The 26,286-nt window shown below is 43.7% G+C and overlaps 3 protein-coding genes across 4 annotated transcripts in view; 1 reads left to right on the top strand and 2 right to left on the bottom strand.

Annotated features, from left to right (window-relative positions):
- Nucleotides 1-7,814: 7,814 nt before the first annotated feature.
- Nucleotides 7,815-18,234, bottom strand: LOC120942578. Of its 2 annotated transcripts, XM_040355556.1 has the most exons (5): nucleotides 17,777-18,233; nucleotides 12,545-12,824; nucleotides 11,363-11,557; nucleotides 8,926-9,362; nucleotides 7,815-8,820 (listed from the first exon to the last, which is right to left on the bottom strand). In XM_040355556.1, exons 2-5 carry the CDS (start codon nucleotides 12,816-12,818, stop codon nucleotides 8,083-8,085), a joined length of 1,644 nt encoding a protein of 547 aa, XP_040211490.1. In that variant the 5' UTR covers nucleotides 12,819-12,824; nucleotides 17,777-18,233; the 3' UTR covers nucleotides 7,815-8,082. The 2 variants fall into 2 exon arrangements, with proteins under 2 accessions (XP_040211490.1, XP_040211489.1); XM_040355555.1 differs by having other exon boundaries at nucleotides 7,815-9,362; nucleotides 17,777-18,234.
- Nucleotides 18,235-22,851: 4,617 nt separating this feature from the next.
- LOC120942948 overlaps nucleotides 22,852-26,286 on the bottom strand; it is a 46,418-nt gene continuing 42,983 nt past the window's right edge. Inside the window, exon 16 of the mRNA XM_040355931.1 lies at nucleotides 22,852-23,510. Within this exon, the coding sequence (XP_040211865.1) occupies nucleotides 23,359-23,510 (152 nt within the window). The 3' untranslated portion in view covers nucleotides 22,852-23,358. The remainder of the gene's footprint in view (nucleotides 23,511-26,286) is intronic.
- LOC120942949 (profilin-1-like) lies at nucleotides 25,057-25,780 on the top strand. Its single transcript, XM_040355932.1, has one exon. It carries the CDS (start codon nucleotides 25,157-25,159, stop codon nucleotides 25,574-25,576), a length of 420 nt encoding a protein of 139 aa, XP_040211866.1. The 5' UTR covers nucleotides 25,057-25,156; the 3' UTR covers nucleotides 25,577-25,780.

Raw genomic sequence — 26,286 nt, 5'->3', positions numbered from 1 at the left:
GCGCAGCGCGGAGAGGCAAGCACAGTATTCACATATACTTGCCCTCACTCGCTCTCAAATCTACGCTGGGCTTCCTCGGCGTAAGCCAGCGTAGGTGGAAGTGGGCATGAGTCATGCTAATGAGGCGTGACCCTATGCTAATGATGGGCCAAGCGCCATATATACCACTTAAAATGAATGGCGCATGCGCCGTCCAGTGGCCGCATCCCAGTGCGCATGCGCAGAATCACGTCGAAACAACTGCCTAAGATACGTCGGATCACTGCCTACGACGTGAACGTAACCTACGCCCAGCCATATTCACGTACTACGTAAACGACATAAAATACGACGGCTGTGTTCCCTGGTCCATACCTTTGCATGAGTTGCGCCTCCTATATGGGGAATAACTTTACGCCGGACGTAGGACTTACGCAAACCGCGTATATTATGCGCCGGGCGCAAGTACGTTTGTGAATCGGTGTATCTCCCTCATTTGTATATGTGCATAGAAAAACAATGGGAGCGGCAAATGCGCCCGGCGTAAATATGTGCCTACGATACGCCGGCGTAGGAAAGTTACGTCGGTCCGATGAAGCCTATTTTCAGGCGTATCTAGTTTTGTGGGCACGGCGCACAGATACGACGGCGCATATTTACACTTACGCGGCGTATCTCGAGATACGTCGGCGTAAGTGCTTTGTGAATCCGGGCCATAGTGTCTACAAAATAGGGGATTGATTTACGACATTTTAAATATTTCTTTATTTTTTTCTAGTGGCGAATTTTGAAAAAAAAAAAGCTATATTTTTTACTTTTTGATATAATAAATATCCCCAAAAAATATATCTATGAAAAAATACATTTGTTTCTCAGTTTAGGCCGATACGTATTCTTCTACATAATTTTGGTAAAAAAATCACAATAAGCGTTTATTGGTTGGTTTGTGCAAAAGTTATAGGGCCAGATTCAGAAAGAATGGCGTAACTTTCGGCGGGCGTAACGCATCTCATATACGCTACGCCGCCGTAACTTAGAGAGGCGAGTACCGTATTCAGAAAGAACTTGCGCCCTAAGTTACGGCGGCGTAGCGCAAATGGGCCGGCGTAAGCCCGCCTAATTCAAATTATCAAGGCAGTGGGAGTGTTGTATTACAATGAGCCGTGACCCCATGTAAATGAGGGGCTGAACGAACGGCACATGCGCCGTCCGTGGACGTATCCCAGTGCGCATGCTCAAAATCACGTCGGCTAGAATGCCTAAGATACGTCGAACACTCCCTATGATGTAAACGTAACTTACGCACAGCCCCATTCACGTACTACTTATGTAAACAACGTAAATTTTGACGGTCGTTCTGACGTCCATACCTTAACATGACTTACCCCTGCTTTATGAGGGGTAAAGTTACGCCGGTCGTACGCCTTACGTAAACAGCGTATATTAATACGCCGGGTGCAAGTACGTTCGTGAATTGGCGTATTTAGGTCATTTGCATATTTATAATGGGAACGCCGAATGCGTCCAGCGTAACTATGCGCCCACGATACGCCGGCGTAGGCAAGTTACGCCGGACGGCTGAAGCCATGTTTTTGGACGTATCTCGCTTTGTGAATCGGCGCAAAGATGCAACGGCGCACATTTGAAATTACGGCGGCGTATCTGGAGATACACGGACGTAAATGCTTTGTGAATCCGGGCCATAGCGTCTACAAAATAGGAAATTAGTAAGGCAGAGTAAAGGAGAGAGAAGGAGAGGGGGAGGGGAGGTCAGAGGGGTCCCTAGAGAGGACCATGGCCTGTATAACCACTTGCCTACCGCCGCACACACATATACGTCGACACATTGGCACGGGCAGGCAAATGAGCGTACCTGTACGTCCCTTTAAATTTGCCGCTGCGTGCCTCGTGAGTGCGCTCGCGGGTCTCGGGTACTCAATGTTCCCGGGCGGCCCGCGCTTGCAGTCGGCAAAGGCAGAACAGGGGGATGCCTTTGTAAACAAGACATTCCCCTGTTCTGTCTAGTGACATGGGAATCGTGATCGGGAACAGCGATCAGTAACGTGTCACTGGTAGCTCCACAGTGATAAACTCTGACTAGGACACACTTAACCCCTACAGCGCCACCTAGTGGTTAACCCCTTTACTGCCAGCCCCATTTTTACAGTAATCAGTGCATTTTTATAGCGCTGTAAAAATTACAATGGTCCAAAAAATGTGTCAAAAGTGTCCGATGTGTCCGTCATAAAGTCGCAATCACTGAAAAAAATCGCTGATCGCCGCCATTACTAGTAAAAAAAATAATAATAATAAAAATGCCATAAAACTACCCCCTATTTTGTAGACGCCATAACTTTTGCACAAACCTATCAATAAAATGGATTTTTTTTACCAAAAATATGTAGAAGAATACGTATCGGCCTAAACTGAGGAAAAAATAGCTTTTTTTAAAAAAAAACTGGGGAAATTTTTCTATAGCAAAAAGTTCAAAATATTGCTTTTTTTTCAACATTGTCGCTCTTTTGACATATAACCATCCCCTGTCTATTGACAGATAAGAACATTCCAGAATTTACAGCAGGGGGAAGTGTCCTTGAGGTTTGCCAAAGAATCTATACATTTTATATATTTTTTATTATTCTTTTTACAAGCACAGTACCATTTTTAACATTGTTTTCCTCATTCTTCTCTAGGTTTTATGACCTTCTTCACTTTATTATTTTTCAAGAAATACAGTAGAATAATAAAACCGTTTACATCTCATCTGATGGTCAATATGGCGCCATAGTTGGGCTCAGTCTAAAAATTCTAATTTAAATTTTTTTTTTTAAAATATTTTGCTTCAATACTTTAACCACTTAAGGACCGGACCAATATGCTGCTAAATGACCCAAGGGGGTTTTACAATTCGGCACTGCGTCGCTTTAACAGACAATTGCGCGGTCGTGCGTCGTGGCTCCCAAACAAAATTGGCGTCCTTTTGATCCCACAAATAGAGCTTTCTTTTGGTGGTATTTGATCACCTCTGCGGTTTGTATTTTTTTGCGCTATAAACAAAAATAGAGCGACAATTTGGAAAAAAACTCAATATTTTTTACTTTTTGCTATAATAAATATCCCCCAAAAACATATATAAAAACGTTTTTTTTCCTCAGTTTAGGCCGATACGTATTCTTCTACCTATTTTTGGTAAAAAAAAACGCAATAATCGTTTATCGATTGGTTTGTGCAAAATTTATAGCGTTTACAAAATAGGGGATAGTTTTATTTTTTTTAATTTTTTTACTACTATTGGCGGCGATCAGCGATTTTTTTTTCATGACTGCGACATTATGGCGGACACTTCGGACAATTTTGACACATTTTTGGGACCATTGTCATTTTCACAGCAAAAAATGCATTTAAATTGCATTGTTTATTGTGAAAATGACAGTTGCAGTTTGGGAGTTAACCACAGGTGGCGCTGTAGGAGTTAGTGTTCACCTAGTGTGTGTTTACAACTGTAGGGGGGTGTGGCTGTAGGACTGACGTCATCGATCGAGTCTCCCTATAAAAGGGATCACTCGATCGATACGCCGCCACAGTGAAGCACGGGGGAAGCCGTGTTTACATACGGCTCTCCCCGTTCTTCAGCTCCGGGGAGCGATCGCGATGGAGCGACTATAAACGAATAGCCGCGCCGTCGTCCCGGATCGCTCCCCGCAGGAATCTGACTGCCGCATGTAGCGGGGGGGGGGGGGGGGTCCCGATCGGACCCCCGACCCACGTCTAGGCAGGGACGTACAGGTACGCCCATGTGCCTGTACAGTACGTGCCATTCTGCCGACGTAAATGTACATGCGGCGGTCGGGAAGTGGTTAAAAGGCAATGCCGTGTAAAAAAAAAGAGAAAAAATGATTATTTATATTATTATTATTCAGGATTTATATAGCGCCAGCAGTTTACACTTTATAATATAAAAGGGAGACAATACAGTTACATACAATACAAAAAACACAAGAGGGTTAAGGGGGCCCTTACAATCTAATAGGGTGGAGCAAGTGCCACAAAAGGTTGTGACTGTGGGGGATAAACTGATGGAAGTGGTAAAAGATTAGTTGGAGGCGTGTGATAGGCTTCCCTGAAGAGATTAATTTTAGGGGAGCACCTGAAGGCAACCAGAGTAGGAGATAGATGGACAGGTTGAGGTAGAGAGTTCCAGAGGATGGGAGAGGCTCTGAGGAAGTCCTGGAGATGAGCATAGGAGGAGGAGACAAGGGAGTTCGAGAGTGGAAGGTCTTGAGAAGAGCGGAGAGGACGGTTTGGGTGATATGTGGAGACAAGATTGGTGGCGTAGCCCGGAGCAGAGTTGTGAATGGCTTTGTATATTGTAGTGCTGTTAGTATTTCAAAGTTCATTCGCTGGGCGATCGGAGTGTTTCACGTGTCACTTTAAATTTAAGTAAAATTGGAATATTTGCACTTTGGATTTTTCTAACAAAAAAAAATCCCAATATACAGTAGCCTTAATTTGCCTTTATTTACTCCTTCATGCACGTCTCTCCCTATTTTTTATCTTTTTTTTAACATCTTTAAAATCTATCATTGTTTTCAATTGTGTGGCATCACATAAACAATACACAATATGAAAAAATATATATATTTTTAAAACACCAACAAAATAGTCCTTTAGTAAACCACAATGTTTTATTATTTTATTCCCATTCATATTAAACATTATTAAAACCATAGGATTACCTGCTATTATTTGTTTATATACAAGTATCTCATACCTCCTGTTCATACCTCCTGTTCATACCTCCTGTTCATCTCATATATCTACCCAAACTGATACCAAAGGCAGAAGATTTTTTTCTACCTTAAAGCAAAAATGGAACTTCCGCTTTTCGGAACCCCCCCCCCCCCCCCCCCCGGTTTCACATTTGGCACCTTCCAGGGGGGAGGAAGGGGCAGATACCTGTGTAATACAGGTATTTTTCTCCCACTTCCGGGCATAGATACCCGAGCCACCCGCGTGGCAAACTGGCGGCAATTGAAGGGGCAAACTGGCAGCAATTGATGGGGCACACTGGTGGCAATTAATGATTACAGTAGCTGCGTTTGATGGCACAGTGGCTGCGTTTGATGGGCACAGTGGCTGTGCTTGATGGAACAGTGGCAGCATTTAATCGGCACAGTGGTGGCAATTTATGGGTACAGTGGCTGCGTTTGATGGGCACAGTGGCTGCGTTTGATGGCACAGCAGCTGCGTTTGATGAAACAGTGGCTGCGTTTGATGGGCACAGTGGCTGCACTTCATGGGCACAGTGGCTGCGCTTGATGGGCACAGTGGCTGTGCTTGATGGAACAGTGGCAGCATTTAATCTGCACAGTGGTGGCAATTTATGGGTACAGTGGCTGCGTTTGATGGGCACAACAGTGGCTGCGTTTGATGGCACAGCAGCTGTGTTTAATGGCACAGTGGCTGCGTTTGATGGGCACAGTGGCTGCAATTGATGGGCACAGCAGCTGTGTTTGATGGCACATTGGCTGCTTTTGATGGGCACAGTAGCTGCATTTGATGGGCACAGTGGCTGCATTTGATGGCACAGTAGCTGCGTTTAATGGGCACAGTGGCTGAAATTAATGGGCACAGCAGCTGTGTTTGATGGCACAGTGGCTGCGTTTGATGGGCACAGTGAGGCTGCTTGGTGTTTCTTTTTTCAGTTTGTTTGCGCCCCTCCAAAAATTTTGAGCACCAGCTGCCACCCAAAGATGGAACTTCCGCTTTTAGGACCCCCCCCCCCTCCGGTGTCACATTTGGCACCTTTCAGGGGGAGTAAGGGGCAGATACCTGTGTAATACAGGTATTTTGCTCCCACCAGCTGTCGATTTTGAGCACCAGCTGCCACTGATCCAGTAGCACATAGTATCATGGGCATGGGCACAGGTACTCCAATGAACCTTCATGGATGCAGCTTGATTCGCTCAAAAGCCCAAAATGCAGGATAACATACATCTGACTAGTTTTGGACGGTATTTGTAAGTAAAAACATATCTGTCAGTGCATTGCAAATAAATGTTTCCAGCAGATAAAATGTTTTCATATCAGTTAAAAAACAGATAATACTAAAAAAGGTCAATAATAACATGCAATGCCAAGCTGCGGTTTCCAAAGCGAGGAAAGTCCTTTCTTGTATAGAGAGGGATGGACTCCAGAGAGAGAGAGACGTCATCTGCACAAATCATTAGTAAGACTTCATCTGGAATATGCAGTTCAGTTTTGGGCCCCAGTTCTCAAAAAGGATATCGGGGAACTGGAGAAAGTGCAGAGAAGGGCAACCAAACTGATAAGAGGCATGGAGGAGCTCAGCTATGAGGAAAGATTAGAGGAACTGAATTCATTCTCTCTTGAGAAGAGGAGAATAAGGGGGGATATGATCTCCATGTACAAATACATAAGGGGTCCATATAGTGTTCTTGGTGTTGAGTTATTCACTTTACGGTCATCACAGAGGACAAGGGGGCGCTCTTTACGTCTAGATGAAAAGAGATTTCGGCCTGGATTCACATACATCGGCGCATATTTCTGCCGGCGTAGCGCATCCCATATGCGCTACGCCAACGTAACACAGAGAGGCAAGCACAGTATTCACAAAGCACTTGCTCCCAACGTTGCGCCGGCGTAACGTAAATTCGTTGGCGTAAGCCTGCCTAATTTAAAGTAGGTGGAAGTGGGCGTGATACATTTAAATGAAGCGTGACCCCATGCAAAAGATGGGCCGAACGAACGGTGCATGCGCCGTCCCGTGGATGCATCCCAGTGCGCATGCTCAGAATCACATCGAAAATACTCCATAAGATACGTCAAATCACTGCCTACGACGTGACGGAAGCTACGCCCTGCCCTATTCACGTACGACTACGTAAACAACGTAAAATACGACGGCTGTTCCCTGGTCCATACCTTAACATGACTTACCCCTGCTTTATGAGGCTTAACTTCACGCCGGACTTACGACTTACGTAAATCGCGTATATGAATGCGCCGGGCGCAAGTACGTTCGTGAATCGGCGTATCTCCCTCATTTGCATATTCTAATCGTAAATCAATGGAAGCGCCCCTTGCGGACAGCGTAAATATGCGCCGATGATACAACGGCGTAGGAAACTTACGTCGGTCGGATGAAGCCTAAATTCAGGCGTATCTAGTTCTATGGGCACGGCGCATAGATACGACGGCGCACATTGACACTTACGTGGCGTATCTCGAGATTCGTCGGCGTAAGTGCTTTGTGAATCCGGACCTTCATCTCCAAATACGGAAAGGTTTCTTCACAGTTAGGCCTTGTACACACGACCGAACATGTCCGCGGACCAGTTTCCGTGGACATGTCCGATCGTGTGTAGGGCCTAGCGGACATTTTTCCGGCCGAGCGGACAGTTTTCCAGCGGACAAAAGTTTCTTAGCATGCTAAGAATCTTGTCCGCTGGAAAGCTGTCCGTCAGACATGTCCGATGGTTAGTATGACTCATCGGACATGTCCGCTGGTTATGACGTATAACCAGCGGCCCTAAATCCCACGCATGCATCGAATTGATTTGACGCATGCGTGGAAGCATTGAACTTCCGCGTCAGAGAACGTCGGTGTCGTATACGTCACCGCGTTCTCTGTCCATTTTCATCGGACATGTCTGGCGTGTGTACAAGGCCTAAGAGCTGTGAAAATGTGGAACAGACTCCCTCCAGAGGTGGTTCTGGCCAGCTCAGTAGATTGCTTTAAGAAAGGTCTGGATTATTTCCTAAATGTATAGAATACAACTGGGTACTGACATTTATAGGTAAAGGTGATCCAGGGAAAATCTGATTGCCTCTTGGGGGATCAGGAAGGAATTTTTTCCCCTGCTGTAGATAATTGGATCATTCTCTGCTGGGATTATTCGCCTTCCTCTGGATCAACTGTGGGTATAGAATTGGGTGTATGGGATTGTACGATATTATATATTTTTTTATGGTTGAACTGGACGATGTCTTTTTTCAACCTGACTAACTATGTAAAAGTTTTAAAATGAAAAAGCCCTGTATCTGGGCTGTGTCCCAATCTACGTGGCTTGGTCATACGCTCTAATTTCTGCACCACGCCTGGCTACTTTCATTAAAGTACCATTTCTTATTCTCATTGTTGGATCTTCTCTCTGGGCTTTTATTCTTGGTCACTGGCTCTATCTGTGTTCTAAAATTCCCCTTGCTTGGCTGTGGGACATAACTACCAGCGGTGGATGTGGACGGTGTCTTTGGGTTGGTATCACTGGACAGTGTTTCAAGGTCCTCGTTTCTGCACCAGGTTTGGGCATTCTCGTCATAGAACCATGCCTTGCGTTTTGGGGAGTTTGAATGTTTCTCAGGGCTCTTATCATTGCACGTTGATTGTAAATTCTTATGATTCCACCATGTAGGAGGCTTCTCGCTCTTGGATACTGTCTCAGAATTCTTGTAGGTGGGTTGTGTTTCAGAGTTTTGCTTGTTGTGTACTTTTGTAAGCATTTCCTCGAAGAGCTCATCGGAAACTGAGCTCTTGGATACTGGCTCAGAAGTCTTGTAGGTGGGTTGTGTTTCAGAGTTTTGCTTGTTGTGTACTTTATTAAGCATTTCCTCGAAGAGCTCATCGGAAACTGAGCTCTTGGATACTGTCTCAGAAGTCTTGTAGGTGGGTTGTGTTTCAGAGTTTTGCTTGTTGTGTACTTTATTAAGCATTTCCTTGAAGAGCTCATCGGAAACTGAGCTCTTGGATACTGGCTCAGAAGTCTTGTAGGTGGGTTGTGTTTCAGAGTTTTGCTTGTTGTGTACTTTATTAAGCATTTCCTCGAAGAGCTCATCGGAAACTGAGCTCCTGGATACTGTCTCAGAAGTCTTGTAGGTGGGTTGTGTTTCGGAGTTTTGCTTGATGTGTACTTTTGTAAGCATTTCCTCGAAGAGCTCATCGGAAAATGGTACTTTAGGATCCACATAAAGATTCCCTGTGTCTAAAGTCTCTAAGCCCTCGTTCCTGTTCCATGTCTCACAACTCCCAGACCTATCCCATTCCCTCAGATTCTCATTGCTGGAGGAGTTCTGAAGACTCTCAATGTTGTCCGAGCAATAAGGATTGTCAAATCTAGCCAACCTCCCAAAACTATCAGAGAATGGAAAAATATTCATGTAGATATGCTCCTCCTCCTCATCATCCTCTACTCTACTGGACATCACAGGAGCACAAACGTTCATCTGAACCTCAGAAGAATTGTTCCATGTCTTGGGACTCTCAAATCTGGGTAAAATCTCAGGGTTTTTATTTTGGAAGTTTGGAGTCTTGATTTTGATGTTATCCTTTCCATCATGACTCGTGTGGGCTTCTGTTACTTTTTCTGAAAAAAAGTATTATTTTTCTTTAATTCATATGAAAATTAAATGGAAAGAAAAACAAAATAAATAGTTAATGTGACAGACCTAACCGGGTCAGAGACTTATGGTGGGGACTGAATGCTGGCCTCTTGCCTTGTGATCATGGGCCCTGGCATTTGGGGGAACAGGGCTTTTTGTGAGCTGTATGCCCGGGGACCCCTGAGGTGGTGTTACTTTGGATTCAGGTCCATGTCCCCCCAAGACACACAGACCTTGGGAACCCTGTATAGGCCATATTAGAAATAGTGACTGATTCATAATGTTGGGACACATACGGTCTGTTATCTGCTTTAATGTAAATGAGTCTAGTATGGCTTGCCACAGCTTCTGAAGCCGTGTACACACAATCAGTTTGTCCGATGAAAACAGACCGATAGACTGTTTTCATCGGACAAACCGATCATGTGTGGGCCCCATCGGTCTTTTTTCCATCGGTGTTAAAAAATAGAACATGTTTTAAATTTTTCCTATGGATAAAAAAACTATAGAAAAATCGGATCATCTGTGTGGAACTCCATCGGATAAAAATCCACGCATGCTCAGAATCAAGTCGACGCATGCTCGGAAGCATTGAACTACATTTTTTTCGGCTCGTCGTAGTGTTTTACGTCACCGCGTTTTGGCACGGTCAGATTTTTGACTGATGGTGTGTAGGCAAGACTGATGAAAGTCAGCTTCATCTTGATATCCGACGAAAAATCCATCGGATTAGATTCCATCAGATATCCGATCGTGTGTACAGGGCTTTAGAGTCCTTCACTCATTGTTGTTTGTGCTAATTCAATATTTTTTGCTTTTTGCTATAATAAATATCCCCAAAAAATATATAAAAAAACTTTTTTTTTCCTCAGTTTAGGCCGATATGTATTCTTCTACATATTTTTGGTAAAAAAAAAAATATTTATTGGTTTGCGCAAAAGTTCTAGCGTCTACAAAATAGGGGATAGTTTTATGGTATTTTTATTAAAAAAATGTTTTTTTACTAGTAATGGCGGCGATCAGCGATTTTTATCATGACTGCGACATTATGGCTGACTCATCGGCCACTTTTGACACCATTGTCATTTTTACAGCAACCGGTGCTATAAATATGCACTGTTACTGTAAAAATGACACTGGCAGTGAAAGGGTTGACATGTAGGGGGCGCTGAAGGGGTTATATGTGTCCTAGGGAGTGATTCTAACTGTTAGGGGGCGTGGCTTGCAGTGACACATCACCCCGATGACGGGGAACAGACGATCAGTGACATGTCACTAGGAAGAACTGGGAGATGTTGCGTTTACACTGATATCTCCCTGTTCTTCAGCTCTGTGACCCGATTGTGGGACACCGGCGGACATCGAGTCCGCGTGTCCTGCGGGCACAGTCACGGAGATTGGAACAGGGTCGTGAGCATGCCGGCGTGAGCACGACCACATGGCAGCAAATTAAAGGGGACATACCTGTATACCTGTATGCCAATTGGCCCATTTGCCTAGCTGTGCCATTCTGTCAACATAAAAAGGCGTCCTTAAGCAGTTAATTAGGTCACGTTAATTTATGTTTCTGGTTACAGGTGTATTGTTAGAGTAATATGAGCAGGAGGTAAGAACCTCCTCCTCAACTGTATATAAGACTGTATTCTTGTTCTAATAAAGTGCCTGATGTTTTACCCTACACTGAGCTATGACTAGTGAATGGGAAAGCTAAGGGGTCTTGGATTGCGTGGCACCGGACAGACGAAGCATTTTACCGTTGACAGACTCATCTTGAGTACGGGGGTCCGTCACAGTTAATTAGAGAATGGTTGCTGAAATTATTCAAAATACATTTGAAGCTTCAGAATTTTGTTCGGGTTATTGTTGATAACTCTCATGTTGGATATCAAAAAATGTTTTATCAGCAAAACTGTAAAAAAATAAATAATCAAACGTGGAATTAAAGTTTTATCATTTCACATAAAGGATAATTCATAATATATACCTGACGTGGAGTGGAAAGGTCGAAGGTTTTTCAGTTTGGTGACCAGTGTTGTTGTGTTTGTTTTCTCTGTGTTTGAAATGAGAAGAAGATCGCAGGCCAACGTTTCGATGCTGGGCTGAATATTCAATATTCGTCTCTTCTCCTCATAGCTGCTGTCTTTCAGATCATCGATCACCACAATGACATTTTCCTTCCCTGTAGATACACACGGTGGAGTTAATGCTTTTAAAGAGTAGTTACACTTATGTTTCCTCCGAGTTGGGCTTATGGAGATTTTGTCACAAATGAAAAAGTATAGAAGTAAATGGACTTTTAAGGTATTCAACTTAAAGTGATATTAAAAAATAACAAGCATGTCATACTTACCTGTTCTGTATAATGGTTTTATACAGAGCAGCCCCAATCCACTTCTTCTCGGGTCCCCCACCAACACTCCTTCCCCTTGACCGTTGCTCAGGAGCAAGCCGATTGCATGCTTGCTCCTGAGCCCTGTTCTATGTGTCCATAAGGCACATAGAGCCGAGGCCCCCCACCACGCTCTCTCCTCATTGGCTCACTGGCTGGGATTGACAGCAGTGGAAGCCTATGGCTTCTGCTGCTGTCTAAGCCAATGAGGAGAGGGAGTCTTTGAATAGCCAAGGTCAGTGCCAGTGTCTTATCGCTCTGGTTCCGCCATCGGATAGGTCCTGGAACCGACTGCGCAGACTCCGCGCATGCACAGTAACAGCCCACGAAAATAACCGAACTCAACAGCTGATCGTCAGCTGTTAATGCTCGGCGCTCACTCACAGCGGCTACAGCGGGCGGAGACCAGGGCGGAGACAGGGGCAGACACAGAGCGGACACAAAGGGCTGGAGGACATGCCATGTCGCACTTCACCCGGAAAAAGGGGCGGAGCCAAGAAGGACACTCGTGTCCTATGGAACAGCGCTTGTTCAATATCACATTCCGGCCCTTCCTGCCCCCTTGCTGCATCGGGAGCAAGCGCATCTACAGCTCACGAACAGCTGTTCCCGCTCGGTGGTTTCAGTCGGCTCAGCTTGCGCCTGCGCAATGCACTCGGAACCATATCGATAGCTGGAACCAGCTCGACAGATCACCGGGACAAGGCCATCTGGTGCCCACGGCAAAGATGGAAAAATCCCCCCCCCCCCCTATGTATGTATTGATCTATCCCTTACCAAGTAAATCATGTAGAATTTTCATCTCTTCATCGTAGAGTGATCCGGTTATATCAGAAATGTTGACTCCTCCTCTGTTCTTGGTGTGATACAGAATTCCAAATGTGCACCGAGATGCGTCACCTATGAATGTTGTCAATGTGTTAGAGATGACAGTGGATCTGACATCCTGGACCCAATCACTGCAGTGTTGCGATGTGAGAACGGATATCAGCCAAGAGTAATCCTTCCTATCAGATCTGGAGAAAATGCCAACCGTATGTTTCTTCTCCATTGTCCTCTGAAAAGATGAATTCATGAAGAATAAAAAAGAAGAGAGAACTAAATTAATTGATAGGGACAGTGCTAAGGAAAACAAATCTATATTTAATATTATATAATTACTTGACACTTCATGTTATATGTTTGAATTTAACCCCTTCGCGCCGACCTAGCACAAATATGCCGCCCCACTGGACTGTGCCTTTTTCCGTGGGGCTGCGTATTTGCATATCTCTCCTTGTTCTCAATTAGACACCTTTCACACTGGAGCGGTTTGCAGGTGCTTTTGCGCTAAAAATAGCACCTGCAAACCGACCCTAAACAGCAGCTGCTGTTTCTCCAGTGTGAAAGCCCTGAGGGCTTTCTCACTGGAGCGGTGCGCTAGCAGGATGGTAAAAAAAGTCCTCCTAGCTGCATCTTTGGAGCGGTGAAGGAGCGGTGTGTGTATACCGCTCCTTCACCGCTCCTGCCCATTGAAATCAATGGGACGCCGCGGCTATACTGCCCGCAATGCACCTCTGCAGAGGCGCATTGTGGGCGGTTTTAATCCTTTCTTGGCCGCTAGCGGCCAAATAGCGCTGAAAAATTAGCGGCACTTTACCACCACCGCACCTCCCGCCCCAGTGTGAAAGGGGCCTCAGATGTGCAATTTATGCACCTAGAACACCAGAAGGTGCAGGTGCTCCCTGAATGTTGGTGATCTGTATGTGGCCAGGCTGTGTAAAAGTCTCAGGCCTCGTACACCCGACCGCTTTCCTCGACAAAATCCATCAAGAAACTTGGTAGCAGAGCTTTTTTGCCGAGGAAAACAGTCGTGTGTATGTTTTTCGTTGAGAAAACTGTCGTGGATCTTAACTAGAAAAAAAGAGAACAAGTTCTCTTTTTTCTCGTCGGGAGTCTCAATTTCCTCGTCGTGTTCCTCGTCGGGCTGGTTTACGACGAGAAACACGTTCGTGTGTATGCTAAGAAACGCGCGCATGCTCAGAATAAAGTATGAGGCGGGAGGGCACCTTCGGTAAAAGTAGCGTTCATAATGGAGATAGCACATTCGTCACGCTGTAACAGGCTGAAAAGTGCAAATCGTCTCTCACCAAACTTTTACTTAACCCGCGGTAACATGAGATTAGCAAAAGCAGTCCCAAGGGTGGCGCCAGTGGAATCAAATTTCCCCTTTATAGTGCTGTCGTACGTGTTGTACGTCACCGCGTTTGAGAACAACTTTCTTGACAGTGTGTACGCAAAGAAAGCCTGACAAGATTCTCGACAAGCCTGACAAGAAACTCGTAGAGGAAAACGATGTTTCTTTTACGACGAGATTCTCGGTCGTGTGTACGAGGCCTCACACATGTGGTATCACCATACTCAGGAGAAGTAGCAGAATGTTTTTTGTGGGGTAATTTTTGCTATGTACATGCTATGTGTTAGAAATATCTTATAAATTGACAACTTTGTGTAAAAAAAAAAGCTTTTTCATTTTCTTTCCACATTTTCAAAAAACTTGTGGAAAAAAATGACATGTTCAAAAGACTCATTATGCCTCATAGATTATACGTTGGGTGTTTGCTTTCCAAAATTGGGTTCATTTTGTGGGCTTTTCCATTGCCCTGGTGCCCCAGGGCCATCAAAAATGTGATAGGTAGTCAGAAAATAAGATCTGTAATGTATGCTCCTAGAACACCTGATGGTGCTCCCTGCATGTTGGGCCTCTCTATGTGGCCTGGCTGTGTAAAAGTCTCACACATGTAGTTACGCCATACTCAGGAGGAGTAGCAGAATGTATTTTGGGGGGTAATTTTTGCTATGTACATGGTATGTGTTAGAAATATCTTATAAATTGACAACTTTGTGTAAAAAAAAAATACTTTTTCATTTTCTTTCCACATTTTCAAAAAACTTGTGGAAAAAAATGACATGTTCAAAAGATTAATTATGCCTCATAGATTATATGTTGGGGTGTTTGCTTTCCAAAATTGTGTTCGGTTTGTGGGCTTTACCACTGCCCTGTCGATAGGTAGTCAGGAAATTAGATGTGTAATTTCTGCTCCTAGAACACCTGCATGTTGGACCTCTCTATGTGGCCAGGCTGTGAAAAAGTCTCACACATGTGGTATCACCATACTCAGGAGGAGGAGCAGAATGTATTTTGGGGTGTAATTGGAAGTATGCATATGCGGTGTGTGAGAAATAACTTGTTATTATGACAATTTTGCGTAAAAGAAAATTATTTGTTTTCCCAAGAAATGTGGGAAAACTTGCAACTTAAAAAAAAAAACATGCATCTTGCTAAATAACTTGGATTGTCTACTTTCTAAAAAAGGGGTGATCTGGGGGGTATTTGTACTGTCCTGAAATGAGATAGGCCGTCAGTACATCAGGCGTGATCAATTTTTAGTGATTGGCACCATAGTTGTAGACTCTATAACTTTCACACACAGTAAATAATATCCACTAACTTGGGTTATTTTTACCAAAGATATGTAGCAGTATAAATTTTGGCCAAAATTTATGAACAAAAATTTCTTATTTGCAAAAGTTTATAATAGAAATTAAAAAGAAGCATTTTTTTTTTCAAAATGTTCACTCTTTATCTGCTTGCCGACCAGCCGCCGCAGTTATACGGCGGCAGGTTGGCTCCCCTGCGCGAGAGCCCGTAGCTATATGTCGGCTCTCGCGCAGGCCACTAGGGACTCGAACATTGCCTGTTCGATGAACAGCGAACAATTTGGGATGTTCGCGGCAAGTTAGAAAAGCCGCAGAACACCCTGGAAAAGTCTATGGGAGAAATATAAACTGCTAATTTTAAAGGCTTATATGCAAGTTATTAAGTCATATAAAGTGTTTGGGGATCAGAGTCCTGCCCCAGGGGACATGTATCAATGCAAAAAAAGTAAAAAAAAAACATCTGGGAGCAGTGATTTTAATAATGCTTAAATGAAAACATTCCTTTAAATTCCGTGCCTAGGTGGTGTCTATAGTATGCCTTTAAGCAGCACATGTTTCCCGTGCTTAGAACTGTCTCTGCACAAAGTGTCATTTCTGAAGGATAAAAAGTCATTTAAAATCACTGCTCCCGAAAAAATCTTCAGTTTTTTAAAACTTTATTTTGCATTGATACATGTCCCCTGGGACAGGACCCGGGTCCCCAAACACTTTTTAGGACAATAACTTGCATATTAACCTTTAAAATTAGCACTTTCAAACGTTCGAGTCCCATAGACTTTAATGGGGTTCTAAAGTTCACACAAACTTTTGATCTATTGGCAGGGTCTGGTGTGAACCGAACGGGGGGGGGGGGGGGGGGGGGGGGGGGGGGGGTTGTTCGGCTCATCCCTAGTTAGGAGCAGTGGAATTTGTTTAGGGTTTGTTTAGGGTTGTTCTTTTGTGGTGGGTCATGGCATTAACAAGTAATATACAGCTACATTTAAAAAAGGATAGATAGATAGATAGATAGATAGATAGATAGATAGATAGATAGATAGATAGATAGATAGATAGATAGATAGAGAGAGATACTGTATGGGCCAGATTCACATAGGTTAGCGGATCTTTAGATCCGCGTAACCTATGTGATTTAAGATCTGCCGCCGCAAGTTTTTGAGGCAAGTGGGTAATTCACAAAGCACTTACCTCAAAACTTGCGGCGGCGTATCGTAAATCCCCCGGCGGAATTCAAATTCCGCGGCTAGGAGAGTGTAGTATTTAAATCAGGCGCGTCCCCGCGCCGATTTAACTGCGCATGCGCCGTCCGCAATTTTTTTGTGAATTGACTTACGCAAACGACGTAAAATTAAAAAATTCGACGCGGGAACGACGGCCATACTTAACATTGGCTGCGCCTCAAAGACCCAGGGGTAACTATACGCCGGAAAAAGCCGAACGCAAACGACGTAAAAAAAGCGTTGGGCGTTCGTTCGTTTCGGAATCGGCGTAACTGCTCATTAGCATAATTGTCGCGTAAAAGATAGGGAAGCGCCACCTAGCGGCCGGCCTGGAATTGCAGCCTAAGATCCGACGGTGTAACACAGTTACACCTGTCGGATCTTAGGGATATCTATGCGTAACTGATTCTATGAATCCGTCGCATAGATACGACCGGCACAACTCAGAGATACGACGGCGTATCAGGAGATACACCATCGTATCTCTATGTGAATCTGGTCCTTTATCTCTATCTATCTCTCTCTATATCTATATCTCTATAGTAAATATATTATATATATAATAAAATATAATAGATATATTTTATTACTATTTTGGGCTAGTTTTGAAATGCCTTTGATGATAAAAATAAAATAAGAAGATATCCATTACTATTTACAACCAAATGAAAACTCAACTTGTCCTGAACAAGGTATAATCCACCTGGATACACTAAGGCCGCGTACACACGATCGGTCAATCCGATGAGAACGGTCTGATGGACCGTTTTCATCAGACCAAACAGATCATGTGTGTGCCCCATCGGTTATTTATCCATCGGTGAAAAAATGTGAAACTTGTTTTAAAATTAACCGATGGATACCTAACCGATAGAAAAAAAAAAACGATCGTTAGTAGGCACAACCATCGGATAAAAATCCACGCATGCTCAGAATCAAGTCGACGCATGCTTGGAAGCATTGAACTTCGTTTTTTTCAGCACGTCGTTGTGTTTTACGTCACCGCGTTCTGACACCATTGTTTTTTTAACTGATGGTGTGTAGGCACGACTGACCATCAGTCAGCTTCATCGGTTAACTGATGGAAAAACCCATCAGACCGTTCTCATCGGATTGACCGATCGTGTGTACACGGCATAAGTAGTTGTGATGTGTACCATTACATCAACACATGTCAAAGTTGCAAAAGTGTGTTCAGACATTAAGATTTGTTTTACCTTTGTCAAAAATAACTGCAGTTACAGCAACACCCCCCCCCCCCCCCCCCCGTAATGGTGAAACATGTTTTTTCTCTTACCAGCACAACTCTTACCTTTCGTCTGATCACCTATAGACGGTTTGCTGGTCTGGTAGTAGATTGGACATTGGTTGAACCTCGTATGATGATATCTCTCTAGTACACGGAATATTCAGGCTCGTGCAGTCATCTGTGTATGGTTGGTCTTGATAGAAGACTTGTGACTTCAGCACGGATCTGTTTCTATTACATCTGTGTTACTGCTCCTCTTGCAAGTGAAAACTATTTTCTTTTTCTCTACAATGAATGTGAGTCTAAACTTTGCATTTACGACTTAACACAGAGGACGAAGTTCTCTCTGTGAATCAAACCAAGTGTTTTTTTTTTTACAGGTCTTCCGGGTTATAAATAGGCTTTTAAAATTCCCTTTTCTTCATCAGTTTGACATCTCAGCTATTAGTCTTATCTAGGTTTTTTTTTTCTTTATTGTCTTTTAAAAGTTCTGGGTTTGTGTGAACTATAGGTGAAGTTCCAAGCTTAACGGAGACCTGTCATTAGAAAAATACATACTGTACGAGTTGATGTATTAAAAGAAAAATGGTTGTTTACTTTGCATTTTGTAGGCCAATTTTTACTTCGCAAAGGTATCCAAATCATTAGTAAGACCTCATCTGGAATATGCAGTTCAGTTTTGGGCTCCAGTTCTCAAAAAGGATATCGGGGAACTGGAGAAAGTGCAGAGAAGGGCAGCCAAACTGATAAAAGGCATGGAGGAGCTCAGCTATGACGAAAGATTAGAGGAACTGAATTTATTCTCTCTTGAGAAGAGGAGAATAAGGGGGGATATGATCTGTAACGGAATGACCCGTTACAATCAGGGACCTTTGAACAATGGGGGGTACTCCTGCGCCAGCGTCACTAATGACTCTTGGGTCTAGGGTCACCCTGTGCCCCTTTTGGGCATAGGGTGACTGATAACTGATAATTCATATTGCAGGATATCTTGAGATATTACAAGTGGTTATTCTGACCCCACCAGGTCAGTGGAGTGTTTTCATTCAATATGGGGACACATGCTTTTGAGGTGTTAATTGGGGTTGCTCCTAGACATTCCATTGTGTGATGCTAATACTGTTCTGTGTCTATTGTACTAATTAAGTCTGAAAGGTCAGATGTCTCCTTTCAGGGGTAGGGAATTAGCATGTCAATTATGTTTAGTAAAAGAATGTGACTTGTCAAGCTGTATGCAGAGACAGGCTGTCTGGATAATGACTAATAATTAACTCAACTGAATGTCATTGTCTAAGAGAAGGTGTATTGAAGCCCCCCCATTGTGTGATGTGTGGGTGGAGTGTGTCTTTGTCCCTGTGATTAACTTTAACATGCTTGTACTGTATATAAGAAAGCTAAGATACCATTAAAGTTCATTCATTTGACTCAGAACGTATGTCTCGTCTTTCTGGGGAAATGGAATGGATCGTGTCTGTTGGATGGTTGGAGTGTCAGATAAGCTGTCGTGGTTTATGGAGTGGAAATCGTAAACGGTGGTGACCGTTACATGATCTTAATGTAAAAAAAATAGATAACACATATACGTGAGTTGTGGATGCTGCACACCCCAATTTGTAGTATTTAATGGAAGATCCCTTAAGGTTTTTTTAGCAGCTAGATAAATATTTGAAAAGCAAAAGATGTTATGTAAAAATTGGTATTTATTTATCAGTTAAATGATATCAAAAATATTTTCCATAATTACATAGAAGTCGTAAAAAAAAAATTGTTCTGACCCTAACACTGACAACATACTAAGGGGTCCATATAGTGAACTTGGTGTTGAGTTATTCACTTTAAGGTCATCACAGAGGACAAGGGGGCACTCTTTACCTCTAGAGGAAAAGAGATTTAATCTCCAAATATGGAATTTATATCCTCAATCACATATAAAGGCGCCTGTTTGTTGAAGTGTGGAGATCATACTTTTGATGCAGTAAAAAAAGTAGCATCAGTTTACTGATGTTGATTGGCAACTTGCCTGGTGAAGCACAGGGCCAGGACCATATTCTTGCATGGACATCTGGAGATCGTAGAAGCATATAACACACTCTAGGTAATAGAATTGTAGTACAGTAGGGAAGTGCATCAACCAGATATGATTAAGGTTCTTATGATGCACTTGAGTGCTTGATTTGAGTATCAATATACTAATTTTCTTTTTTAAATACAGTATTTAACTGCTGGGGCCCTGGGAGAAACAAGGCAGACTGGAGCTGGACTCCAGTTCTGGGATTTTGAGGAGGAAATCAAATGTAATATGACAGCAGGGAGCAGAGCTGTGGGCCCCCTGGAGCTAGGGGCAGGGTCACAATTGTGACCCCTGCAACCCCTGATGCTACGCCGATGCTTATGTTCCTCCAGGGTAGCAGTTTAAGGTTTCCTACCATCTACTACATCTTATAATTTATATAAAATGATTTAAAACCAAATAGATTTCTTTCAAAGATAGGTCTCTATAAAAAAAGAAGTGCAGCCTTTTGTACAGGTGATCTATTTAAAATGAAATAAAATAAAAAGAAAAGTGTTGGCCAGAGTTGACTTTTTACTTTAGGAGCCTTACCTGCTTACCTTCATCTGGGTTGCATCTAGTTTTAGCCCAACTGACACAGCACAGATTCAGCTCCGGGGCCCCTCTCGAAACAGCTACTGGGTAGTTGTCATGACCTTGCAGTAATACTTTTATGACCTGTCTATCTCTTACCTTGTCTGTATATCAGCCTTAGGGCTTGTACTCTCACACCTGCATGGTTAAGTAATCTTCCATCAGTGTGGCTCCACCCTGGCCTCAACAGGAACCTCTATTTAACACTGTGTTCTCCAAGCCTGCCTTGCCGTGCAATATTGTGTGTTTGGTTTCCTGTTTCCTGCTTGCTGTGTGCTTTACGTTTGTCTCTGTTACCGATCTTGGCGTGTTCTCGACTATTCCTGCCTGCTTTTGACCCTGACCTTTGGCGTGTTCTCTGTTGTCCTTGTCTGCTAGTTGCCCCGACCCTTTGGCTTATCTCCTTACTATGCCTTGTTGTCCTGGGCTGCTGCTTCCTCTCCATCCTCCTGTAGCCTACCGTGAGCTGGGAGACCTCGGGGGCCGTGACCTGGAGCCAGTCGCAGCGCAGTCCGTCTTCACCACTAGAGGCTCTGGTGAACACCTGCTGGCTCTTAGACTCCGTGCCCTGGGGAATCTTATGCTCTAGCTCCCTGTGGGATCCGTTTTGGTGCTCCAGTGGACCTGCCTTCCTTAACCACCCAGAGTTCCATCCGCAGCAGTCAGCTGTAGGGTCCACTACCTTAGAGGTGCACTCCTGACCCCAACGGGGGTGCATCTGTGACCTGACAGTTGTAGGATAGTGTCATAGATTGCAGGCATTTCTTTCTAGATGTGTGATGGTGAGGGGACTAATAAATATGAAGGAGGGTATGATGGTGACATTATCATGGGTGATGGGCCTGAAGTGGGATAAATGCTGTGGTGTGGTGACTGTAAGAGGGAGAAGGACAAGAGCGAAACCCATGGAATATGAATGTGTGTACAAATCCCTCCTAACTTAACTTGAACTATACAAATAGAATGAGAAATTAGAAGAAAACACATTTATTGTTTAGAAGATAGCACACTGGAATCTGGACTATACTCAATATATTTTATGAATGCTGAACATTTATTGAAACTCAGCAGGAAACGTTCTGTTAGTTGGTGAAATATTAATCCGTTTTGCACCATTCTCCAAGTGTTTTATGAGAACATCATATAATCACCTGAACATACAAAGTACTAGCATGTATTCTAAGATAATGAGAGAGAATAACGGTAGCCATTTACAGTATATGTCAATTTGTGTAAATTCCCCAATTCATTTTGTCCTTTGCATAAAGAATACTTACCGTATATACTTGAGTATAAGCCGAGGCACCTAATTTTACCACAACAAAATGGGAAAACGTATTGACTCGAGTATAAGCCGAGGGTGAGAATGCAGCTGCTACTGTTAGCAGAAAAGAGGGTCAACAATGCCCATTTGCACGCCTCACTGTGCCCATTGCAACCTCACTGTGCCAATTGTCACTGTGCCTATCCTCACTGTGCCCATCCTCACTATGCCCATTGTCAGTGTACCTGAACTTGAGGGTCTGCGGGCATCCATTCATTGTTTAAAACTTGCGGTCTACTCATGGTCCCTTCCGTGATAGGCATTTCTCAGCAGACACAGTTCCGCCTATCACGGACCTTCTCTCATCCTCAGACTCAGTTTCCCAGCAGACACTGTGTTCAGTGTTCCATCAATCATGGACGTCCTCTTGTCCGAGGATGAAAAGGCGTCCGTGATTGGCGGAACACTGAACACAGTGTCTGCTGGGATGGGTGAGGATGATAGAACGTTTGTGATAGGCGTTTCTCAGCAGACAGAGTTCCGCCTATCACGGAAGGGAGTAGGAGGAGACCGCGAGTTTTAAACGATGGACGCCCGCAGCCTCTCAAAAATGTTAGGTACACCGACTCGAGTATAAGCCGAGGGGGGCATTTTCAGCCCAAAAAAAGGCTGAGAACCTCGGCTTATACTCGAGTATATACGATATGTCCCGTACACACGATCGGAACTTCCGCCAACAAGTCCGATGTGAGCTTTAGAGTCAGGACGCTCTCTACGTTGCAGATAGAGAAAGGAGCTGTGTGTTAGTGGGCGTCCTGACACTCCTGCTCGCCCCCTCAAGGGAAGGAGTGAGCACGACACTCCGCACCAAGGAGAAAGCCTTGCATTACTGTGTGGAGTTACAGACAGAAGAACAGGAAGTGAGGATTTCTCAGAAGAAAGAAGGACATTTAAAAGCAAAATGGAAGGATGAGGTAAGTGAAGGAGGACGGCACTAAGGTAAAGGAAGATATTTAGAATATTTTTTTTTTTTTTACCTTTACAACCCCTTTAAGTGATTTAATTGTTTTTTTTTTCTTTTGTGTGTATTTTTACAGTCTTCCAAAAAAGGGTTTTTATTACTGTCTTTGTTCCCTTTAAAGAGGTTTTTCTACACGTCCTGTGCAAGTTGCACAGCAGGATGTGAGGAGGAATCTCCCCAGGGACAAAACTTGCAACACCTAGCCAAAAGAAATAATAAGACTGCGTATGACTTTATTTATCTTTTCACTCCTAAGTCTGTGCAAGCGACAAAGTAAAACAGCTTTAAGAGTGGACCTTATTTAGTCATTCATAATTATTCATTATTCTACTTGAAACGAAGAGAAGCCAATATGTCACCAGCATAGAACAGGCTCTTCGATAGTAAGGTGATCAGTCTTTGGAACATATTTGCAGAGGGCTGATGGGACGTGAAGACTGGGTGTTTTGGTAAAATAAATGGTATTTATAGGGTCCACTAGTTGAGGAAATTGATCTGCAGAACACATTTTGGCAACACTAAAAATTGACGGCTTCTTCTGGAAGAACATGGTGGAACTCGAAGGACGTTGGTCTTTTCTTGTGTGATTGTGTTGGACGGCCATTTGTTTTTATTGTGCATAAAATGTGGAGGATAAAAACTCCCTTTACTTGATCAGCAATTCCTTTATTGCGCTGATTTTGTCCATCAACTTTTTTCCATCTTTTGTTGGGTTTTTATGGTTGAGGTGTTTTTTTTTCCTTCATACTGAAGAGGAAAAGGTCTCTGGCGAATCTCCCGGTGCTGGGCTGCCTCTCGAGGACCTGAGATTTAATTTTATCATCGCTGTCCACCAGATCATCGATCACCACAATCACCCTACGCTTCCCTGAAACCAAAAGAGAAATGACATTTTAAGAAAGTAAACTCACCTCCCCCCCCCCCCCCCCCCAACCTACAAGAATGTGAGAATATATATCAGAACCATCACAAAAACACAGGATCGTAAAAATGATAACATTCGGTATTTTCTCACAGTCTAAAAAAGTCTTAATAGAGTATTGATTATATACAATTCTGCTGTCTGACCTTTTCTAATTGCTATTTGCACTGGTCACTGTACAAACTTAATATATATATATATATATATATATATATATATATATATATATATATAGATATATATATATATAAAAACATTATAAATAAGTATATTAGTTTGTTTTTCCCCATACATGAATATAATGCTTTCATGATATTAGCAATCATTGCTATTTGACTTACATTTTTGGATTATATTCTCCGTTCAGATCTCCGTTCTGTCAGGGGTAAGGAGACAGATCTGTTGTTCCTAATGCTTAAAGCGGATGTGCCAGTAAAAAAAATATTAAAAGCCAGCAGCTACAAATACTGCAGCTGCTGACTTTTAATATCGGCACACTTACCTGTCCTGGAGTCCAGCGCCGTCCGCAGCAGAGGACGAGCGATCGCTCGTCTCTCTGCTGCTCCCCCCGCCATCCTCAGTGAGGGAACCAGGAAGTGAAGTGCTCCGGCTTCACTACCCGTGCTGTGTGCTGGGAGCCGAGTGTTCCCAGCACACAACGGGGGACAGACGGGTAGTTTGGAAAAACCCGTCTTTTGCCCGAGACGTGTGGCCGGAAGTGGGTGCAAATACCTGTCTTTAGACAGGTATCTGCACCCCCCTCCCCCCTGAAAGGTGTCAAATGTGACACCGGAGGGGGGGCGGCTTCCGATCAGCTTGAGTTACACTTTAGGGTGGAGCTCCGCTTTAAAGCGGAGGTTCACCCTAAAAACATGTATTTAACATTCCATTCAGCATAACATTCCATTCAGCCTTGTGAAAAACTTGCCACCGGCGCATAAGGTGCGTCACCAGTTTTCCGAAAGTAGCCGGCTCTATACGGCGCCTGCGCAGTCAGCTCTACACGGCAGGCGCAGGTGCCGTATAGCGCCGTATAGAGCCGACTAGCAGCAACTGGTGACGGGCCTTATGTGCCGGGGGGGAAGTTTTTCACAAGGCGTCAATCATCTAGCCTCTGCATAGGAATGCCTACTCCCGCGGGAGTGAGAACTCGGAAGCCGGGTGGAAAATAACAATAAGACTGTACAGCAAAAAAAAAAAAAAAACGGCATTGTGTAAATGTTGGAATTATGCTGAATGGAATGTTAAATACATGTTTTTAGGGTGAACCTCCGCTTTAAGAACAATGATCGGTCTCCTCCTGCAGTCAGTGCCCCCCCCCAGTTACTTCAATCTAATTTTATTGAAAATCATGATACAACAGACATAAGCAAATTCATACATATATAGACAGCATAGTAATTTCATCAAACAGAATATAAAACAAATACACACATCTAAGAAAGCATCTGAAAAAAACAAAGAAAAATTAAAATAAAAGGGGGGGGTCTGCGCGCGCACCCCACCCCTCCAGGAGCACGAGGCGTCTATCTCTCTGTCCGGTCTGTCTCCTCTCTCTTATCACACACACAGAGCCGAGGAATCCCCCCGCCATGTCCTGGATAGACTACGTCAACACCTTTGTGGACGGCACCGTGTGCACGGACTGCGCCATCTACGCCTTGGCTCCTCCGCACGGAGTGTGGGCCGCCTACCCCGGAGGGAGCTTCTGTTCTCTCACGGCACAAGAATTGACCCATCTCTGTGCCAAAGATCGAAGCCACTTATTTATCAATGGCCTAGTGATTGGAGGGCAGAAGTGCAGCGTGCTCAGGGACCTCTGGTTTGATGACTCACAAATGTGCCTAGACGCCAGGACAAAAAGCACAGACGGAGGAACCACATTCAACATTCACATCGTCCGGTCCAATCAAGCGATCTTCTTCCTGAAAGGAGGGAACGGTATTCACGGCGGACAGTTGAACCAGAAATGTTATGATACCATGAAGTACCTGAGGGGCATTGGGTATTGATGCTGCTGCCGCCTCTCCAGTTGCCTGTTCCAGCTGCCAACATTGGACCAACCACCTGATTCGTCACCCACCAACCCCCCTCCTTTCCACCCCTCAATTTTTTTTTATCGTTTTGTTTTTTTTGCTGCCCCAAAACACCAGAATGAACAGAATTTTTTCCAAGAAAAATTTATATCTGATTTAAGAATAAAAAAAAATATGCTCTAAAAAAAAAAAAAAAAAAAAAAAAAAAAAAAAAAAAAAAAAAATAAAATAAAAGGGGGGGGGGGGGGTAATGACAACAAATAGACGTCCTATATTGAAACTTTACTTATCATATCCATAGTCCTTACTTTATTTCCCTAAGAGCTTTCTAATTTCTTGTTGTTTCCCTGTACACCCTCCAGGGGGCCCATATCTGGCAGCATTTTCCGTATATGTTCAAATCATGTGCTAAGAGTATCTCTATCCTCTCTATACAATCCATTTCTATAGCCCATTCGTTAACCGATGGGGATTGTATTGACCGCCAGTGCTGCGGTATAACGAATCTCGCCGCTGTTAACCACTTAACCCCCAGACCATATTGCTGGTCAAAGACCAGAGCACTTTTTGCGATGAGGCACTGCATCGCTTTAACTGACAATTGCGCGGTCGTGTGACGTGGCTCCCAAACAAAATTGTCATCCTTTTTTTCCCACAAATAGAGCTTTCTTTTGGTGGTATTTGAT

The sequence above is a fragment of the Rana temporaria genome, chromosome 6, assembly GCF_905171775.1.
Source record: "Rana temporaria chromosome 6, aRanTem1.1, whole genome shotgun sequence".
Lineage (NCBI taxonomy): Eukaryota > Metazoa > Chordata > Amphibia > Anura > Ranidae > Rana > Rana temporaria.
This window is presented reverse-complemented; position numbering and strand designations above follow the sequence as displayed.

What these genes read in the sequence shown, in the direction of transcription:
- LOC120942578 (XM_040355555.1), bottom strand. Translation starts at nt 12,818, where the DNA reads ATGGAGAAGAAACATACGGTTGGCATTTTCTCCAGATCTGATAGGAAG. An exon ending in AATTCTACATGATTTACTTG is followed by an intron (nt 11,558 to 12,544) that starts GTAAGGGATAGA and finishes GTGTATCTACAG; the next exon opens with GGAAGGAAAATGTCATTGTG. An exon ending in ACCTTTCCACTCCACGTCAG is followed by an intron (nt 9,363 to 11,362) that starts GTATATATTATG and finishes ACTTTTTTTCAG; the next exon opens with AAAAAGTAACAGAAGCCCAC.
- LOC120942949 (XM_040355932.1), top strand. Translation starts at nt 25,157, where the DNA reads ATGTCCTGGATAGACTACGTCAACACCTTTGTGGACGGCACCGTGTGC.